The following is an 18,327-nucleotide window of genomic DNA, read 5'->3' on the forward strand; positions in this document are numbered from 1 at the left end:
GTGTAGACACACAGAGCTGGCTCTGAATTTTAGCATGCCTGCTCACTGAGGGTCTTGGCTCCATGGTTGTCAAAGGACTTTCAGAATATGTGCGAAAGTAGCATTTGATCTGCTACCAACATGACTCAGTCCTTAGAACACCTCTGAGATAACCATATCCCCATTCCACAGATGAAAAGACTGAGGTTCAGAGAGGTTAGGTAATTTGCTTAAGGTCACACAGTGAATGACGAGAGTCAATATTCAAATTAGGCTGTGAAAACACTACAGTCCCCAGAATATGAAACTCAGTACCTGTTCTTCGCTGCCTGCAGGTGTGGCGAGGCCCCAAGAGAGGGCTCTGGGGCTCCGACAGGAGATGAGACACATGGGCGAGTCCGCTGAAGGAGGCGGAAGCGGGGAGCCTGGGCCTCCCCGCCCTCACACCTCCAGGCAATACAAGGTGGCCAGTGGACCGGAAACCCTTTATTTCCAAGCTATAAATAGGTCTGCTTGCAGAGAAAGGACAGTCTCCAGGTGACGGGGCCCCAGCGTCCCCACCTCCCGTCCCTAACTGCACTGCAGTCCAAGCCCAGCCCCCTGGAAACCTGTCTTCTCTCTAAAATCACCATCCCGGCTCTCAGAGCCTGACGAGCGGCTGCAACAGCCCACTCCCTGCTCCTGCTGCAACACCAGCGCTGCTGGGCCCCTGCTCCGGCCAGGCCCAAGGCTGGCCTGGCGCCCACCTGGCACACCAGCTCTCTGCCCCGGCCCCAGCACCGGCTGCATGCCCTCCGAGGCCTGGCCCAGGAGATGCTGGGCCCACTGCTGCCCGGCGGCCAGGAGGAACCACCCGGGTCCCCAAGCCGCTGACTGGTCCCCCGGCTGCTCACTGCTGCCCCTGGGCCACGAAGTATTCCTCCTCCTCGTTGTCCTCGTCCTCCGGCTGGCTACTCCGGAGCAGCAGCTCCAGGTCGGGGTTGGAGCCCAGCCCCTTCAGGGGCTTAGGGGCACTGTCACCTGGGGACAGAGACAGCAGCATCACACACCCAGCAAGGGTCTGCCTGCCCTGGCCTGACAGGAGAGCGTGCCGAGGGACCCAGGCCCCCGCCCGCTCCCTGGAAATGACCCCCGCAACTTCTCGGAGGAGTGGCGGTTGCCAAATCACCAGGCGAACTCCCTGAATTAGAGGAACAGGCAGGGCAGGGGCAGCTGAACTGACCAGACCAGACTGCAAATGGCTTGGGGGGGTCGAGAGCCACCTGCCTCCTCCTGGCAGGGATGGGCGGAGGGGAGATCCAGGAGGAGAGGGTCATCAGGAGACAGGCTTCCGAAAGGGGCTCTGGGTACCTCTGGCGTGCAGGGCTTTGAGGGCGATGTGCAGAGATATTCCCGAGAGGCAGAGGGCAAAGCCCAGCCAGTTCAGGAGGCTGATCTGGTCACCCAGCAGATGCGCTGCCAACAGCAAAGTGCAGACTTCCTGCAGGAAGAGAGGCAGGGAGGGGGCGTGCTCATGGCCAGGGCGGGGGGCGCTCCTTGGCAAGGAAGGTGGGGCCTGGGGGCGCCGTCACACTACAGGGGAGAGGCAGACCTGCCCAAACTCCCTGCAATGCAAAGGGGGAAGCCTCCCTGAGTTCGGGGACCAGCCTGAGGCCTCCCCGGCTCTGTGTTACTGTGGACAGAGGGGAGGTGGTTTTTACAGAATTCTGTCTGGACTGGAAGAGGCAGACCGAATCCAGGCTGGGGACACACAGTAGCAAGTCCAGGCAGGAAGGACAGCTGCCCTTCCAGAAGCACCTGTGCACGGAGCACCTCTGGTGCCGTGGGGCGGGGTACAGTCACACTGGGCTCTACAGGACCCATTGGTCACAAGGTTCTTCGTAAGCAATGGGTGCAAAGGGGACTGATCAGAAGACATTCTGAGAAACACAGCTCATGCGTCATCACTGGGTGGGCGAGACCCTCAGGGAGCCCTGTGCTGCTGGTTTCAGGGAACACTGTTCCAGGATCAGGATCTGCCTGTCCACTGCCCTGAGCAGGAAGCAGTGAGTGATGATGGGGGGAGGAAGGGGAGAGGAGACGGCTGGGGCTCCTAGACAGCGGTAAAGGCAGGATCAGCAGCCGCAGGGCCCTCGTGATAGAACCGTCCCTCACTGTGCTCCTGGCAGACACTGTCAATCAATCACTGCCAAGCACAGGACCCTATGCTGATGAGTCTGACTGGGGGCTTCTCAATCCTGACTCCAGGCTGCTGCCTCATGACTAGAGTTGGCTTTCTTGGTAAGATGTAAACATGTCCCAGGCCTAGTGGAGTCAGCCTGGCTACCTGCTAGCTGTATATCCCTGGGTAAGGGAAGCTCTTCATGTCTGTTTCCCCATCTGTGAAGCAGGGCTGTCCCCACTCTCCCCCTCCGCCCACTCCGGGCCATGGTGATGATGGACGGACTGCCAGGTGAGACAGGCACTTCCGTCTCTTCCCTGCAGGAGTCTGGAAAGCAGGAGCTGGGGCAGGAGCTGGGACACCCGCTGGAGACAGGCTCCCCTCTAAGACAGGACTGGGGTCGCCTCCAAGACTGTACCTTAAAAATGCCGGCAATGGAGAGAGTGAGGCTGGAGGTCCTGGAGACCAGGAGGAACTCAGAGAAGCCCAAACCAAAGGCGAGAATCCCGCCAAGGAAGAGGCTCCCAAGCACCCGCAGGAGCAGCCCTGTGTCCTGGAAACGGAAGATTTTCTCAGATGTGGACAAATGGAGACCTGGAAGCAACGGGGGGAGAGAGCGGGGGGCCACGTCCTGGGTGTGCCTGTCTGGGCGGCCTCACCCCACCCAGCCGTCGGGTGTGATCTGCCACGGCTACACCCCACCCTCCCTGCACCCGCCACCTGTCTGAGGCCCCAAGTCCTGGGACAGGAGGCGTCAGAGAATCTCAGGCAGATGGCCAGGGACTTGGGGAAACCAGGAAGCAGGGCAGGCTGCCAGGGAGCCCGGGGGCAATACAAGCCAAGGATCCTAACAGGGACTGATGGAGGCTTCTGAGCCTCTGGACTAGAGCGGGGGCCTGGCACACAGCGGGCATTGGGCGGAAGCACCTTGCTCCTTCACACCCTGTGTACCACCTGTCTTTGAGGAGGAGGCGGCGGGGAGGGCTGTGACTTCCTGTGGCCTTGGCAGCTGAGACCCCATGGCCCAAAGAAGATGCTAATGAGAACTGTCAGTGCCCTGGGCCACTGGAGGAGGCCCTTCACTCCAGGTGGGTCCAGGGACAAAACTCCATCCATACAAACCTCCTCCATCTAACTACAGAGCTGTGGGGTGTAGCCGAGACATGTGCCCTTTTCTGGACCACTGTTTCCCCACTGACAAAACAAAAGGGACTAGACTGGACAGTACAGTTTGATGAACAGTTCTCAAAAAGTAAACATACACACGTTCAAAGAGACGACAAAACCATGGCTCCTGTTCCAGAGATACCCACACAGGCCTCCACACACCAAGTTGTGCCCAGACTTTCAGAGGACCCCTGGGTCTCCAGCACTGCCCATCTGAGAGAACAGGAAAGGCTCCCGGGGGTAGAAGCCAGTGGGAAGGTGAGCCCTAGACGCGGCAAATGGACACTCGTGGGAGCAGGAGGCTGGCCAAGGAGGCTTTTGGAGGGAAGCACTGAGGAGAAGCAGAATGTCGGAGTCCCCTGGGCACACAGCCTTTTGACGCAGGACATCGTGTCTGGTGCTGGGCTCGGCAGCACTGCAAAGGCGTCGGCAAATTGAAGGGAATTCGGGGAAGAGCAACATAAGTAATGAAGGCGCTTGGGGGATTAATTTACCAGAAAAGATTAAAGAAGCTAAATCCATGCAGCTTTGCTAAGTGATGACTACCAAGGGCTCTCGGGTGAGAGTTTGCAGAGATGGGGAAATGGTGTAAACATCTGGGAAGGGAGGGAGAGTGTGGCGCTTGGTGAGGGGCATAAGGAGGGGATGGAGAGAGATTTTAAAACAGGGGGAAAAAAAATGAGGCTACAGAGCACAAGTTTCCTGGACAACGGAGCTGCAGAATAATCTCCGAGAGGTTTGAGACGCTTCACTGCTTGAAACTTAAATGGATGTGGGACAGAATTCTCTGTGATGACCCTGAGGACAGAAGGGACTCTGGGAGGAAGGATTAACAGACAGAGGACGAAGACCAATTCCAAAACATCAGGGAGAGGAACATGGTGGCCTCCCCCGGCCCAGGCTAGACACATCCTTCTGACTCTTCCCTGGGAGGTGAGGCGGGGAAGGGGGAAGGAACCCGCCCCTTCCTCACTCCCCAGCTCCCTGACTGGGAAACAGCCAAGGCCAATCCCACACACCTCTCCATGCCTGAACCTCCTATTCCCACTTCCTGGGGTGCCCGCCCTCATTGGGGGGTCAAAATCCCATTCATTCTCCAAAAATGCACTGTCTGGGAAGCCTCAACTTGCCTTTCTGGCCCACCAACCTGGACATTCATGACTCTACTCCAACTAAGAGAAAGAGGGCATCGTGGTTAAGAGAGGGGCTGGCTGGTATATGAGCTACGGGGACCTTGAGCAAGGCTAACTTGACTTCTCTCTGCCGTAGTTTCTTTTATCTGCAAGATGAGGCAGTCCTAGTACTGGCACATGGGGTTTGGGGGGAGTATTAAATGAGTTAATATGTTTAGAACAATCAGAACAGCCCTGGTATACTTTTAGCGCTGTGTGCATTTACCATCATTACCGCCTGGTGTGTTTTACACGTGACTTCTCAGTAGCATTTATCCTGCGAGATTCTAGCCCCTTGGTTTAAGTATCTGTCCAGACTCCAAACCAGGCACTGCCAGGGTCGGGACCACCATCACTAATCTCTGGAACCTCCGCAGCTACCACAGTGCTGGGCTCCGAGCAGAGATCAGAGCTCTGTGCCGAGGTCCCCCCAGGGTGGATGACCCCACGTACCTTCAAACACGGCAAAGAGAGGGAAGAGCCCCAGGAACATGAGTGGCTGCAGGTGGAACATGGTGTCTATGGGGTTCTGGAGTCCTGCACAAATGACTTGTCTGAGCCATTGTGCCCGGCCTGGCCCGCCTGCACCCTGCCCGCCTCCACCCTGCCTGGTGCCCTGAGCCCACCAAGTTCCGCCTTCTGCAGGAGCATCTGGGTGAGAGTCCAGCGAATGCCGCCGATGAACGAGGCACCCAGCACCAAGGCGAAGCCCTCGATGTTGAACTGCGTCGACTTGTAAGTGAACATGAAGAGGCCCCCGGCGATGAGGAGGACCACCAAGACTAGCGCCGCACGCTGAAAGGACAGGGTCGGGGAGCAGCTGCAATCAACTCGGGGGTCTCGAGTTCATCACGCCTGGGAGACTGGGGGTCAGTGACCATCTTGGCTGCCCTTGGGGCAAGGCCTCCTACCTGCCCCACCCTGGGGTCCTGGCTGGTCCCTTCCCTTCGATGTTACCAGGGCTGACACCCAGTTGGCATGGACCCGACCCTGAAACATGGCAGGAGTGCTATCCTACAGCGGCCCTAGGTCTCCATGTGGCCCCCCCGCCCCCCCAGGACCCAGCACATGAAGGGCCCCGGCTGCACAGCAGGGTCCCCCCGGACCACTGCCCCAGCCCCACGTCCTTGAACCTCATCTTCCGCAGCCACCGCGCCTGCCACACCGGTCCCTAAATCTTCTCCAGCAGCGCCCTGGGTCTGTCCCCAGGGACAGAGCGCCACTGAGCTGGGCTTGCCTCCTTGGTCACAGGCAGGGAAGCCACTGAGCAGCTACCGCTTTCTATTCTTAGCATCAGTGGGGGCGGGCGGGACGCAAGGAAAGCTGGGGCCTCACCAGCTCCTCCAGCTTGAAGATCAGAGAGAAGATGAGGATGAAGAGGACGGCTGAGGACTTGGTCATCGTGTACCTGCAAGGGAGACGTCCCCGTGACGCGCTGCTGGAGCCAGCGACACAGACTTACTGCCAGGAAAGGAGCCCACGCGGCGCCACCAAGGGGCGGGAGGAGGCCAGGGGAGACCCCTGACCTCCCTGAGGGCCGCAGGCCCCGCGCGATACAAAAGACCAAAGGAGGGAAGCGAGTTGTCTGGGTTGACACGCGACCTTTAATCGGAAGGAATTTCTGACTCGGAGGCCTCTGATTATCACCAGAAAATAAAAAAACTGAGCTTCCCGAGTCCTGTGATTTACGGGCTCTTTAGTGGAGATCAGGATTAAGGAGGGAAGAGAGAAATGGAGAAAGAAGGGGCAGCCACACACAGCTCGCTGAAGCGCAGAACCTGAGATAAGCAATAGCTGCTCCCTCTGCTCCGTGCCCCCTTCCCCGCTGCCTGGCAGGGACCTGGCAGGGAGGTGCAGCCCCCTGCCCCCGCCTGCTGGACAGATGGCCAGAGGGCCCAGTACTCACAGCGAGACGGTGATGTAGAGGAAGCTCCAGTTGGACAAGCCCACATCCAGTGCCGTAGCCAGTGCTGCGGAGACATGGGGCACGCATGGGACACCCCGCCCGGGTAGGAGCCCTCCTGGAGCTTTCTTTTCCACCCAGCAGCTGAAGGGTTAACTCCTGGCCCCACGCCCCTGAAGCAGAAGGGGCTGCAACATTAGGGCAACAGTCCACTGTCTAACCGCTTCCCATTTGTTGGATATTAACGAATGCCACGCCCACCCCATGAGGGAGGGGTGTCCACCTGATCCTGAGGACCCCTCACTGGAAACTCTGCAGACTGGCTCCTGCCTCCCTCGGGATGAAACACACTGTCGTCCATCCCCCGCCGCCACCACCAGGACTTGGTCCTCCAGTATCTGAGCCAGCTGCCTTCTCAGTTCCGCTTCCTCTCCCGACAGCTGAGTGCTCAGCTTCCGGAGACACTTTCAGTTCCCTGGCAGATCTGCCCACGTACCAAGCCTCTCCTGGAGACACTGGGGCCTCCCCTCCGAGGGGACCCGCGCCCCCCTCAGGTTTCAGCCCACAGCCCCCCACTCCTGGAAGCCCTCCCGCGCGGCTGCCAGCTGGTCCCTTCCCTGGGCTCCGTGGGCTCTTGCGCCTAGTCGCAGGGCCGGCTGTGACGTGCCCTCTGACCACCGTCTCCAGGCCGTGATGCATGTGTTCAAGGGTGTGCCGCGTTCAAGGGTGTGGGAAGGTCGAGCCACTGCACCTCCCCCATCCCCGCCCGCCCCCCATGAGGCAGCAGTGGGGGTGGGGAGGACTCCGTGAGGAGTGGCCCCGGAAGGGCTCAGCTTCATGCCTTCCTTCCCCTCTGAGCTGCCCCCTCCCTCCGGCCCACAGGCAGGCACGTACCGGTGGGAGCCACTCTTCTGAGGTAGTCGGGCCAGCTCAGCACCACGCGGGCCCTGTGGCTGGAGCACTGAACCAGGGCCCTGGACAGGGCGGAGAACAGGAAGATCACAGCCAAGTGCAGCATCGTCATGAAGAGGGGGAAGTGGAAGCTCTGGGGGGCCCAAGCACAGATGGAGCGCCTCCGTGACCGCCCGCCCCTGGCCCCGGCGCCCCCCACCCCTGCTGGCCTGGCTACGGGTTCAGGGGCCTCTGCAGTGTTTGAGGGGCCCTCTGACCCACCACGTTTGCCCTGGCTCACTCCCCAGTCTCCCCCTTTCCTGATGCCCCTCCATCCCGGTATTTCAGGGGACTCCCCGGCGAGGCCCTGTCCCAGCACTGGTGTGGACTGGCTCCCAGCCTGGCTGGCTGAAGCCCGTGCCTCCCCGTTGCTAAACATCAGGGGGCGCCGCGGCCCCCCGCGTACCTTGGTCAGCCACTTGTTGTAGAAGGTGATGCCGATGGAGAAGCAGTAGTAGAGGAGCACGAGCCCCAGGGTCAGCACCGCCCTCCACACGAAGGCCACGTCGGGGGCGCACCTCCCCATCCGCAGACGCTGGCCGGCAGGGGCAGCAACCACCTCTCGGGAAGTCGCCCCGCGGGAAGGGCCGGTCGGGCTGGGCCTGCGACTTTCAGCAAGCACGCCTCCCGGCTGCCGCTTCCATGATCTGGAATCGTCTATGGAGCCCCAGGGGCCGTCCTCACCTTCGGGGCTGGTGGCCTGAGCCAACCCTCTCCATGATCAACGGTGGACGCGGCTCGCTGGACCCCAGGGCTGAGACTAGAAAGAGGAAAAGGGCCGCGTCGGTTGGCTGGGGCAGGGGGAGGGTGACTCAATGCGGCCACCCCGGCCCTGCCCTGCAGGGAGCAGGGGTGACCCAGCCACGGGACTCCCCGCAACCTGTTACCTCCACTCTCCTGTCGCCTCGAGCTCTTCTCTGTGAATTCACACCAAAGTGACCTTTTAAAAATGCAAATGTGATCATGCCAGAGCAGCTGCGGCCCTTCAGCAGCTGTCAGGGCTCTTAAAGCAAGACCAAGACCCTCCCCTGGCTAAGGAGGCCTGCCCCGTGGCTGGGCTCTGGGTGCCCTGTCTCACCCAGGGCCTGCTTTTCCCTAGGCACATCCAGCTCTTCCCTGCTCCTGCAGGGAGCCGAATCTCTGCACGCCCTGCATTCCCTCCTCTGCAGGTTCTACTGATCATCAGCTCGGATGGCTCTTCCTGGGGGAGCACTGCCTCCACAGGCCCCCCGAGACATGGCTGCTCCCCTACTCCTCCGACATCACATGTGTGCCAGGCCTGAGAGCCGGCTGTGTGCCCCGTCGTCAGGTGGTGAGCCCCAGGCACACAGGAGGTATGGTGTTCACGACAGCTTATAGCCACCTGGCACCCTATGTTCGCTATATGGTTCGATGAGAGAGGGCAGGTGATTTTCAGGGGACAATCTGGTCTTCGAGGCACTGAAAATGAACCAGAAAACTAATGCCTCCTGTGCCTTAGCCTCTAACAACTACTGTCAAAGAGGCAGTGCCTGCCTTCAAGTCTCAGCCAAAGAAAACCAATAAAACCAAGCCCTGCCTCCTTATCAATCCAGCCAAGCCTAATGAGTGTCCGAAGCGTGCAGGCTGGAGTCGGGGAAGACCAGGCGGACCCGGGTCGACTGTGACCCACCTGCAGCCCCATCTGTGTGTCTCTCCTTCCCCATGCTCCTCCCTGCTGAAATGCCACCTCCTTCTGGAAGCCTTCCGAACATATCTTACCTCCCCCACCCCCAGTCCTTTCTAAAAGTAAAGCACTCGGTTCTGTACTCTGAAGCCTGGCTTACCATGTCCCCTCCCCATTGTGGGAGCTGGTGCAAGGCCTGGCCCGAAGGACATCAGAGGCTGTGGTTCTCTTTGGGAAATTCTGGAAACCTGTGCTCCCCACGTCAGACTCCTTCACGTGGCCAGAGTGGAGCACGCGGGCACCAAACCCACCTCTGACAGAACTCCAGGCCCATGCTCCTTCCTCTATACCAAGGCTTCCCAACTGTGGCATTAGTGCTATTTGGGGCTAGATAATTCTTTGCTGGGAGAAGCCCTGTCTGTGCACGGGAGGATGTTAAGCTGCATCCCTGGTCGTTGTGCACTAGGGGCCTGGACCATCCCTTCCCCGCAAGTTGGGACGACCAAAAATGTCTCCAGATGTTGCCAACTGTTAACCTGGGGGTGGGGGGTGGGAACCGCTCCCCCTTGAGACTGACTGCTAGGTCCCACAGGCAACTGCGGGTCCTGTTGGCACTAGGGGAGCTATCTCTTGGTACTCCCTCTCCCTGGTTAGCCCTGGGCTCCCACACCAGGATGGTCAGCACCCTGCTGGGAACTGATTTCTTACATCTCCTGGCTTCTGGAGTGGTTCCAGCTCCAACAGGCTCCAACACTGCCACGCAGGTGCTCCCTCCACTGTTCAAATCCTGCCCTTTCAAGGAGCCAGCCCAGGCCCGCCACCTTCGGGAAGTCCCCATGAGGACCCCAGCCCACAGGGAGCACCTTTTCGAAAGGTAACGAGGCTCCTCACTGGTGTCCCTGCTTCCAATTCCTCCTACAGCCTGGAGGCAGCCATCCAGCTGCAGAGGTGGCCTGAGCACAGAAAGCAGACCAGGCCCTCACTGGGTTAATCCCAACTCCTCAGCAGACCCGAGGGGAAGGCCTCCCAGCCTCCGGCCTCTGCCAGCTTCTGCAACCTCATCTTCTCCTTCCCACCCCCCACCCGCCACGCTGGCCCCTGGCCATTTGTTCAACACATCAGGCCTGCGTCCTTTGTATTCGCGGTCGCAGATCTTTGCTTGGTTGAACATCTTGGGGCCTGGGGCGGGGTAGGGGTGTGGGGAGGGGGGCGTCTAATCCTGGTGGCACCTCCCACTACCTGACGTTTCCTTGTTTGTCCACGTGTTTACCATCCACCCCCCGACTCCCACCCCACGGCGGGATGCGGCCTCTCCAAGTGCAGGGCCGGGTCCGCGCGATGCCCGCCTGGGTCCCGCCGCGGGGAGAGAGCGCGGAGGCCCGGGCCCCTCCATGACTGCGATACCGAGGCCCGGGAGGAGCATGACCCGGGCGGGCCCCGCGGCCGCGGCGCGCGGCGCCGAGCCTGGACCCCGCTCACAGCCCCGCCCTGGTCCCCCTCCAACCCCGGGAGCGCGCGGAAGGCCCGCCGCGCGCCCACTCACCTCGCCCCGCCGGCGCTGCAGGCCCGGATCCTCCTGCCGGAAGTTCGAGGCCCACTGCCACCACTGGGGGGCGCTTCTGCCGGAAGCCGCTGGGGGTGGGCCCGGGGCCAGGGGCGGGGCGTGTCGGGGGCGGGGCGGGGCGTGTCGGGGCGGGGCGGGGGGCTGGTCCTCCCGTGTGGTCTGCGAAACCGCGTGCTGCGCGCCCTGGCTCCCCAGGAATCTGGCCTGAGCATCCCCCTTGGTTGTGTCTCCTGTTGTCAACCGAGATCCTGGTCAACCAAGGTGCCTGCTGCAAGAGCCCTGCGCACCGCTGGCAGCCAGGAAAAGGTCACCTACTCATATATTGAAGTATTTACCTTATTCCAACCCAGTGCTGGGCAACCATGGAAACGCTTGTATCTCTCCTGGGCTTTTTCCTATGGGAGCTCAACCCAGCTAGGGAGTGATATCGGAGGCATCAGGTTTCAGGACTTAGAAGATCCGCTCAGTTCAGTCGCTCAGTCGTGTCCGACTCTTTGCTACCCCATGAATTGCAGCACGCCAGGCCTCCCTGTCCATCACCAACTCCTGGAGTTCACCCAAACTAATGTCCATTGAGTCAGTGATGCCATCCAGCTATCTCACCCTCTGTCGTCCCCTTCTCCTCCTGCCCCCAATCCCTCCCAGCATCAGTCTTTTCCAATGAGTCAACTCTTCGCATGAGGTGGCCAAAGTACTGGAGTTTCAGCTTTAGCATCATTCCTTCCAAAGAACACCCAGGACTGATCTCCTTTTGAATGGACTGGTTGGATCTCCTTGCAGTCCAAAGGACTCTCAAGAGTCTTCTCCACCACAGTTCAAAAGCATCAATTCTTCGGCGCTTAGCTTTCTTCACAGTCCAATTCTCACATCCATACATGACTATTGGGAAAACTACAGCCTTGAACAGACGGACCTTTGTTGGCAAAGTAAAGTCTCTGCTTTTGAATATGCTATCTAGGTTGGTCATAACTTTTCTTCCAAGGAGTAAGCGTCTTTTAATTTCATGGCTGCAGTCACCATCTGCAGTGATTTTGGAGCCCCCCCAAAATAAAGTCTGACACTATTTCCACTGTTTCCCCATCTATTTCCCATGAAGTGATGGGACCAGATGCCATGATCTTCGTTTTCTGAATGTTGAGCTTTAAGCCAACTTTTCTACTCTCCACTTTCACTTTCATCAAGAGGCTTTTTAGTTCCTCTTCACTTTCTGCCATAAGGGTGGTGTCATCTGCATATCTAAGGTTATTGACATTTCTCCCAGCAATCTGATTTCAGCTTGTGCTTCTTCCAGGTCAGCGTTTCTCATGATGTATTCTGCATATAAGTTAAATAAGCAGGGTGACAATATACAGGCTTGATGTACTCCTTTTCCTATTTGGAACCAGTCTGTTGTTCCATGTCCAGTTCTAACTGTTGCTTGCTGACCTGCATACAGGTTTCTCAAGAGGAAGGTCTGGTGGTCTGGTATTCCCATCTTGGGAGAGAATAAATAGTAAACATTGGTGAAACATTTTGAGTGCCTGAAAATTTTATGAGCATGGTCTCAACTTTAGGAAGTTGAATAAGCAAGAACATCCCAGGCAGGAGAAATAAGAAGGCGAGGAGAAAGCTGGAGTCTGGCTTGAAACCTACTTGTTTACAAGAAGTTGACAAAAACTATGCGTTAGAAAAGTAGGCAAAAGGCAGATTGCAGTAGGCCCCAAAACGCCAACTGAGGAGTTGAGATCTTACCTGCTCTTCAGGATTCAGGAAAAGCGTTAAGACCACGCTGAGAGAGAGGACCATTTGGAGGCCAGAACCAGGTAGGCTACACAGTGGGGTTCAGTTAGGAACTTTTTGCTCTCCCTCTCCAGCCACTCCTGGATGGCTCACAGGCTGGCTGCAAACAGGAGTCCTTACAAGTGACCCAGCTGGGCTCCTTGGCCTCTCTCAACAGAAGGCTCAAGACCAGAGTGTAAGCAGTTCTTTATGCAAACCACTGCTGCCCTGCCCCCGCCAGCTGGCATCACCAGGCATTTGTTCATTTAGCACTTATACCAACACCTACAATGACACCGAGGCTCTTGGCTTTATTCAGTCAAGGCTGCATACACTTTCTGTGCCTTTTGAAAGCCCTTGTCCTCACCCACTTCTTCCACAGAATCAAGATGAAGTATGTTTCATCACGGCCCTCATTCAAGCCTCCAGGCTACCAAGGCTGAGGTTTGGAGGACAGTGTGGAACACCAGCTGGCAGGCTGGGCACTGAGCACCGGCAACGCTCAGGGTGAAGAACATGTCTTCCTTGTAAGGCACAAGTGCTTGAGCTGTTTCTTGGCTGTGTCCCTCCCTGGCAGGGAGAAGAGGGAGGTCATGTCCTCAGCGGTATACAGGATGCCTTTCCTGCTGTACCTGGCAGGCCTGAGCAGAAAGCACTTTTTCCTGGTGAGAGAGTCTATGAGCATCCTTAGCCAGCAGGCAGGCGTGTGTGTGTGTGTGTGTCTGCGTGTGTGCGCAGTCCTGCGTGTGGTAGGGCAGAGTGGCTGAAGAGGAGGCAGCGGCTCTGGGAAGGTGACTGAGGGCTCCAGCTGGAGCTCTCCAACGTCTCCCAGACACAATGAAATGAAGGCTTGTCAAGGTGAAAGCTCCCCGGGGCAGGGAGCAAGTACAGAGAAACAGCTGTTAATGGGAACCAGTGTGTACATGAAAGAGTATTTATTGAAAACATGGTCACTGACAGGAAGCGCCTGGCCGCTCTCAGGTTACAATCTTGGCTTGCAACTGCAAGTGCTGACTTTTGGTTTGTGTTGTTTGTTTTTTTGGCCTCCCATTTTATTTTCCCTCCAACATTCCACCCTAGGATAGGTAGATCTTATATAAATATATATACATGTCTGTAGAAGTATGGCCTATAGTAAAGAAAATATACAGTACACTCTTCACTGGGCAGTCCCCACCATGCTAGGCTACCAATACCGGATGCCACGGTGCCCGTGCGTGTGGTTTACGAGTGCTGCAGCACCAGGGAAGCCTCATGGGCACAGCAGGGGCCTCCGCGGGCCCCGGCCAGCTCCCTGAAATCGTGGCCAATGGCAGAGACCACAGCGCTGGGGGAGAGGGGGCAGGGAAGGCAAACCTCCCGAGGTCCAGAAGGCCGAAGAAGCACAAACCGGAAGGGCGGCTGTTCAGGTTAGGTGGGAGTTTTCTCCCCAAGCAAGGACATGATATAAATGTGGAGGGGAGAGGAGTGGACTCTAGTGACCGTACCACAGTCTAGGCCCAGGCCTCCTCTCAGCAGAAGGTGGGACTCGGCCTGTGTCTCTCTGACTTGCCAGGATGAGAGACTGCGAGCTTGCAGGGAGACATGACCCTCTGCCCAGGCAAATGGGTGGGCAAGAGGACCTAGTGGCTCTGGAGACCAGAGGGGTCAGAGCAGCAGCAGCAGCAGCACATTGGCCCCGGGCAAGGCCGGGTGAGCCCTCACGAAGACGGCAAAAGCAAGGGCAAGGCATCTACTGAGCAAAGGCCGAGGCTTCCACTTGGATCTGAGACACAGGCCCGGGTCACTTGAGGCTCTCAACACGCCCAGCACGTCTGTCCTCTACGGGCAGCCTTTCCTGGGCCAGCTCTTGCCCCCTTGGGGGATCCAGGCGACTGGTGAGCAGGCTCAGGGAGAAAAAGTGAGTGGCTGTGGTTGACTCCGGCTCCAGGAGCAGTTTCTTGGCCTGGAAGGCAAGGGTGTCTGCTGTTCATCCCTCATGGCCCGTCCCCAGGCTCCATGGTGATGGCGAGGGCAGAGCACCCTGCCTTCACGACTTGGAGTGGATGGGGACCGAGAGGAAGCTCGGGGTGGTCCGAGGTGAGTCTGAGGTGTGACTGGCACTGACTGGCCCCCACGGTCACTATGGATTCTGTACAAGCAAAGACAAGGCACCAGACTGTGAGTGCTCCTCCTGGGCCCCAAGTCCCTTGTGGGGTACAGTCCGCTCCAGCTCCGGGCTCAGCCGTAGTGGTAGACGAAGTCGTAGCTGCTGGGCTCCTTGGGTACCGGTGGCGGGGCCTCGGGGATCTGGATGTTCTCCAGGTCCAGCAGCCGCAGCTTCATCTCCATGCTCAGCAGGGTGTCTAGGTCACTCTTGGTCAGCTCGCTGGACATGTCCTTCCCCAGGAGGGCGCTGAGGCCATCGATCCAGATGCAGTACTGTGGGAAGCAAGTTGCAAATGTCACCCGGGGGCCCCTGGTCAGCAGGAGGGCCTGCTGAGGTCCCTTTGCTGAGAGGGCTCACAGAGTCTCTTTGGGCCCCCTGCAGGACAGGCAGCACTGATCCGAGATAACCGCAAAGGTAAGCTGGGAGGTGATCAGTCATCTGCCCAAAGACCTTTTGATTTTTATAAGGGATTTGAAGTGTGATTTAAAAAAAAAAATACTATTAAGGAAAATAGCAAAACAGAATCTAAGAACAGGGACATCAACTACCTGAGACTGCCCCCAAATCTGTAATGGTGGGGAGGAAAAACATATTCAGTGAAAAAGGCAGGAAAGGAATCCCAGTAAAAATCAACTTTGTTTCAAGAAAAGTCAATTTAAAAAAAAGTCAATAAATGTTAAAAAATAAGTACTAGAAAAGCTGAACATGAGGGTTTCAGGATAAGAGGGAACAACAGAATTCTCAATCCATTCCTCCCTAACTCCTCTTGTTCCACCTTTTTCATACCTTTGCTCACCTGTCTCCCACCTGCAAATTCTTCATTTCTTCCCAATAAACTCCACTGGCAGCTCACGCCCCCTGCCTTAGGGTCTCCTCTTCAGAAGCCCCACCTCCAGCTCCCTCCAATGGCTCCCAGAGCGCACCAGACATGTGTGCTCTTAACCAGTTTCTCTTTGATAGCTAGCATCTTCTGCTGCTACAGATGAAACCGCAGGCCCCGTGTCAGGAGCGCCAGATCCACCTGGCTTCAAAGCCCAGGTCAGATCCACTACAACATGTGCCCCAGAAACCCAAGGACGGAAGATCCTTCAGGTTCTCTTGGATGGGTGGCCGGCCAGGCAGAAACTGCGAAGAGGAGACTTTTCCTAGTTCCAGGCACATAAGTTACCCCTAGTGGACCTTGTCCTTCTAAGACAACCTACTGCTGCTGGAAGGACCCCTGGCATGGCAGATCTTTGGCATGCCTTTAGAAAGACGTGCCTGTTCTGCCCACTCCTCCCCTCCAGCTGCAGAGTCACAGAGAAGGCTCGGCTGTACAAGGCAGGGCCACACCGCTCACCTCGTACTTATTAGGTGCAATGAAGTTTAAGGTCTCATCGGGGTCGTACAGGATGGAGAAAGCCAACTCCAGCACCTCCTAAAGGAGAAAGGGTTCCAGTTATCTGGAGCAATGGAATGGCCTGAGCTCTACACACCGAAATCTTGGCCAGAGTCCCAGCAACTTGGCACCATCACCAAATGTGCCGATTCAGATGTGATGGTATCAAGGTCCTAGGGCTCATGCACAACTGGGGCTGGAGACGAGGCCAGCGGTCATCAACGTTCACTTGCCCACTCCCCACTCAAGTCATGCCTAGGATATGATGATACTTTTAAGGTTACAGAGAACTCATCTCTCAATACTCTGAACCTTTGAATGTCAGAGTCCACAACTGTGTATAATTATATATATATAATATATATATATATTAAACTGAAAGTCTTAACAGTTTAAAAAAACCCACCACAACAGAAAGAAATTGTGGCCACAGATGGGATAACTTGAGCATCAACAACACAACTGTAATGAAGAAATATAACAGGCTAAAATCCATGAGTTTATAATAATACTAAAAAACAAAACACATGCACAAGATAGGTCACTGTTGGACGATACCAGGGACCTAACTCCTTGTTTTAAAAGTAAGCGTTTATCCTCCCTTCTTATATAAACCATACCACTGGGAAACCACAGTCAATGACGGCAAGTTTCTCTTTAGAGAAGTAGTTCAGTTAATACATGAAAAGGGATGACTACACTGGAATATCACTAGTTTGCAAACCTTAATTTACTAATGAAACAAGGCACTGAGCATCCAGAGTCTGCTAACATCAGAGAGAGACAAGCAGACATTATGTGCCTCTTGATAGAATATAATACCATCTAGGAAGGAGCCTGGCCACAATAGAAAAGGTCAGGCCTGGGCTGGATCGAGCCTCAAGGTCTCGCTACCAATTACAGATCTGGGACAGAGAAGCGGACTCAACTACACCATGGGGAGACAATCAGCAGATTTTAGACTCTGGAAAACTACCAAACAAGCAACCTGGTTTCCTCAACTAATGAACTGCAAAGAGAGGGAGAGAAAAAGATGGAGGGGGAACTTATGAATTAAGAAATTAAAAGAGGGGATTCTCCGGCAGGCAGTCCAGTGGTCAGGACCCTTGTGTTTTCACTGCTGAGGGCCTGGGTTCAATCCCTGGTCAGGGAACTAAGATCCCACAAATAAATAATAAATAAAATTCTTTAAATTAAAAACGTTTTTTAAAGAATTAGAAAAGAAAACCCTTAAAAGACGAATGACAATGTGCGTCTCTGTCTCTTGCACACTCAGTCGTGGCTTATTCTTTGTGACCCCATGGATGGTAGCCCACCAGGCTCCTCTGTCCATGGAATTTTCCAGGCAAGAATATTGGACTTTGTTGCCATTTGCTCCTCCAGAGGATCTTCCAGATCCAGGGATCAAACCCGCATCTTCTGCATCTCCTGCACTGCAGGAAGATTGTTTACTGCTGAGCCACCAGGGAAGCCCCATCACAATGTGGAGACCCTATTTGGATCCTGATTTGGCAGACAAACTGGGTTTGAGTGTGTGTGTATGTGCGTGCAAATGCTTATAAACATTTATGCATTTTTATGTAGAGAAACTGGGATGTTTTTAAGACAGTTAGTGGAAAAATCAAGTATCAGTGGAACATTTGATTCTAGATAACAACTTTTTACTTCCTTTTAGATGTGAAAACGGTATTGTGATTATGTTAAATAGAGTCCTTATAATTCAGAGATACAATCTAAATGATTACAGGTAAGATGAAACAACACTCGAGATTTTCTTCAAAGCAGTAAGCGAAGAGGGGCAAGCGGATGTGGACACTGCCATGGTGGATGAGGCTGGGCAAGGCCTAGAGGGTTCTATCTACTTTGGCGTCTGTTCAGATTGTTCTTGATGAAACATTCAGGGTCAGTTTAAAGAGAGAGAATGGGAGGCCATGCACCCAGAAAGCAGCCACCACCGACTACCCAGGATCACTGGGACAGCAGCTCAAACTCAGGGCCGCCTTTCCACTCACCTTGTTCTGTTTTAGAGCACTTTTCTCTTTCATGTGGGGACAATCCTTCCCAGTGACAATGGCCTTAATGTCTGCAACAGGAACTGAAAAATGAAGAGAATTAGTTTCTGGAAAGTTTATGCTATATGTTGGGCCTTGCAGCCAACCTAGTGCTGAAAGGGACGCCCTAGCCCCCCGCCCCACAGGGCTGTAGGAGCTCAGGGAGGGCGGCCTACATCATTCCCTCCTCTGTGGCCACTTGGCTGGGACCCTGGCCTGCTGGACTGTGTCAAACCTAACTGGGGTCAGTGCAGGACCTCTACATGGTCTCCTTAAGGCATGGGGCCTCAGACACCTCGCTTCCACTTCACAATAGTAAGATGACAATGCTGGCCATAGCAACCAGCAGCTAATAATGACTCTTCCTCCCTGCCAGCCACTGTTCTAACTGCTTTACAGATAGGACTCATTCAGTCCTCTGAAGGGGGCAATGTGGCTACTGGTCCCAT

At 56.0% G+C, this 18,327-nt stretch overlaps 2 protein-coding genes across 11 annotated transcripts in view; both read right to left on the reverse strand.

The window, feature by feature from the left end:
- Positions 1-447: 447 nt before the first annotated feature.
- SLC35C2 (solute carrier family 35 member C2) lies at positions 448-10,609 on the reverse strand. Of its 9 annotated transcripts, none has more exons than XM_069547027.1 (11): positions 10,522-10,586; positions 8,221-8,273; positions 7,740-8,093; positions 7,277-7,356; positions 6,386-6,449; positions 5,815-5,887; positions 5,106-5,274; positions 4,933-5,016; positions 2,559-2,734; positions 1,330-1,459; positions 448-999 (listed from the first exon to the last, which is right to left on the reverse strand). In XM_069547027.1, the coding sequence occupies exons 6-11, from the start codon at positions 5,878-5,880 to the stop codon at positions 869-871; spliced, it is 756 nt and encodes a 251-aa protein (XP_069403128.1). In that variant the 5' UTR covers positions 5,881-5,887; positions 6,386-6,449; positions 7,277-7,356; positions 7,740-8,093; positions 8,221-8,273; positions 10,522-10,586; the 3' UTR covers positions 448-868. The 9 variants fall into 9 exon arrangements, with proteins under 9 accessions (XP_069403128.1, XP_069403122.1, XP_069403125.1 ...); XM_069547021.1 differs by having other exon boundaries at positions 7,277-7,427; XM_069547024.1 differs by lacking the exon at positions 10,522-10,586 and adding an exon at positions 9,842-9,931 and having other exon boundaries at positions 7,277-7,427; positions 8,221-8,250.
- A 2,611-nt stretch (positions 10,610-13,220) lies between these two features.
- Positions 13,221-18,327, reverse strand: part of ELMO2 (engulfment and cell motility 2) — a 38,445-nt gene continuing 33,338 nt past the window's right edge. For both annotated transcript variants that reach the window (XM_069547029.1, XM_069547031.1), the window contains 3 exons: positions 17,840-17,922; positions 15,789-15,866; positions 13,221-14,721 (listed from right to left, as the gene is read on the reverse strand). In XM_069547029.1, coding sequence (XP_069403130.1) covers positions 14,521-14,721; positions 15,789-15,866; positions 17,840-17,922 — 362 coding nt within the window. In that variant the 3' untranslated portion in view covers positions 13,221-14,520. The remainder of the gene's footprint in view (positions 14,722-15,788; positions 15,867-17,839; positions 17,923-18,327) is intronic.

Source organism: Ovis canadensis, chromosome 13, assembly GCF_042477335.2.
Source record: "Ovis canadensis isolate MfBH-ARS-UI-01 breed Bighorn chromosome 13, ARS-UI_OviCan_v2, whole genome shotgun sequence".
NCBI classification, from domain to species: Eukaryota; Metazoa; Chordata; class Mammalia; order Artiodactyla; family Bovidae; genus Ovis; species Ovis canadensis.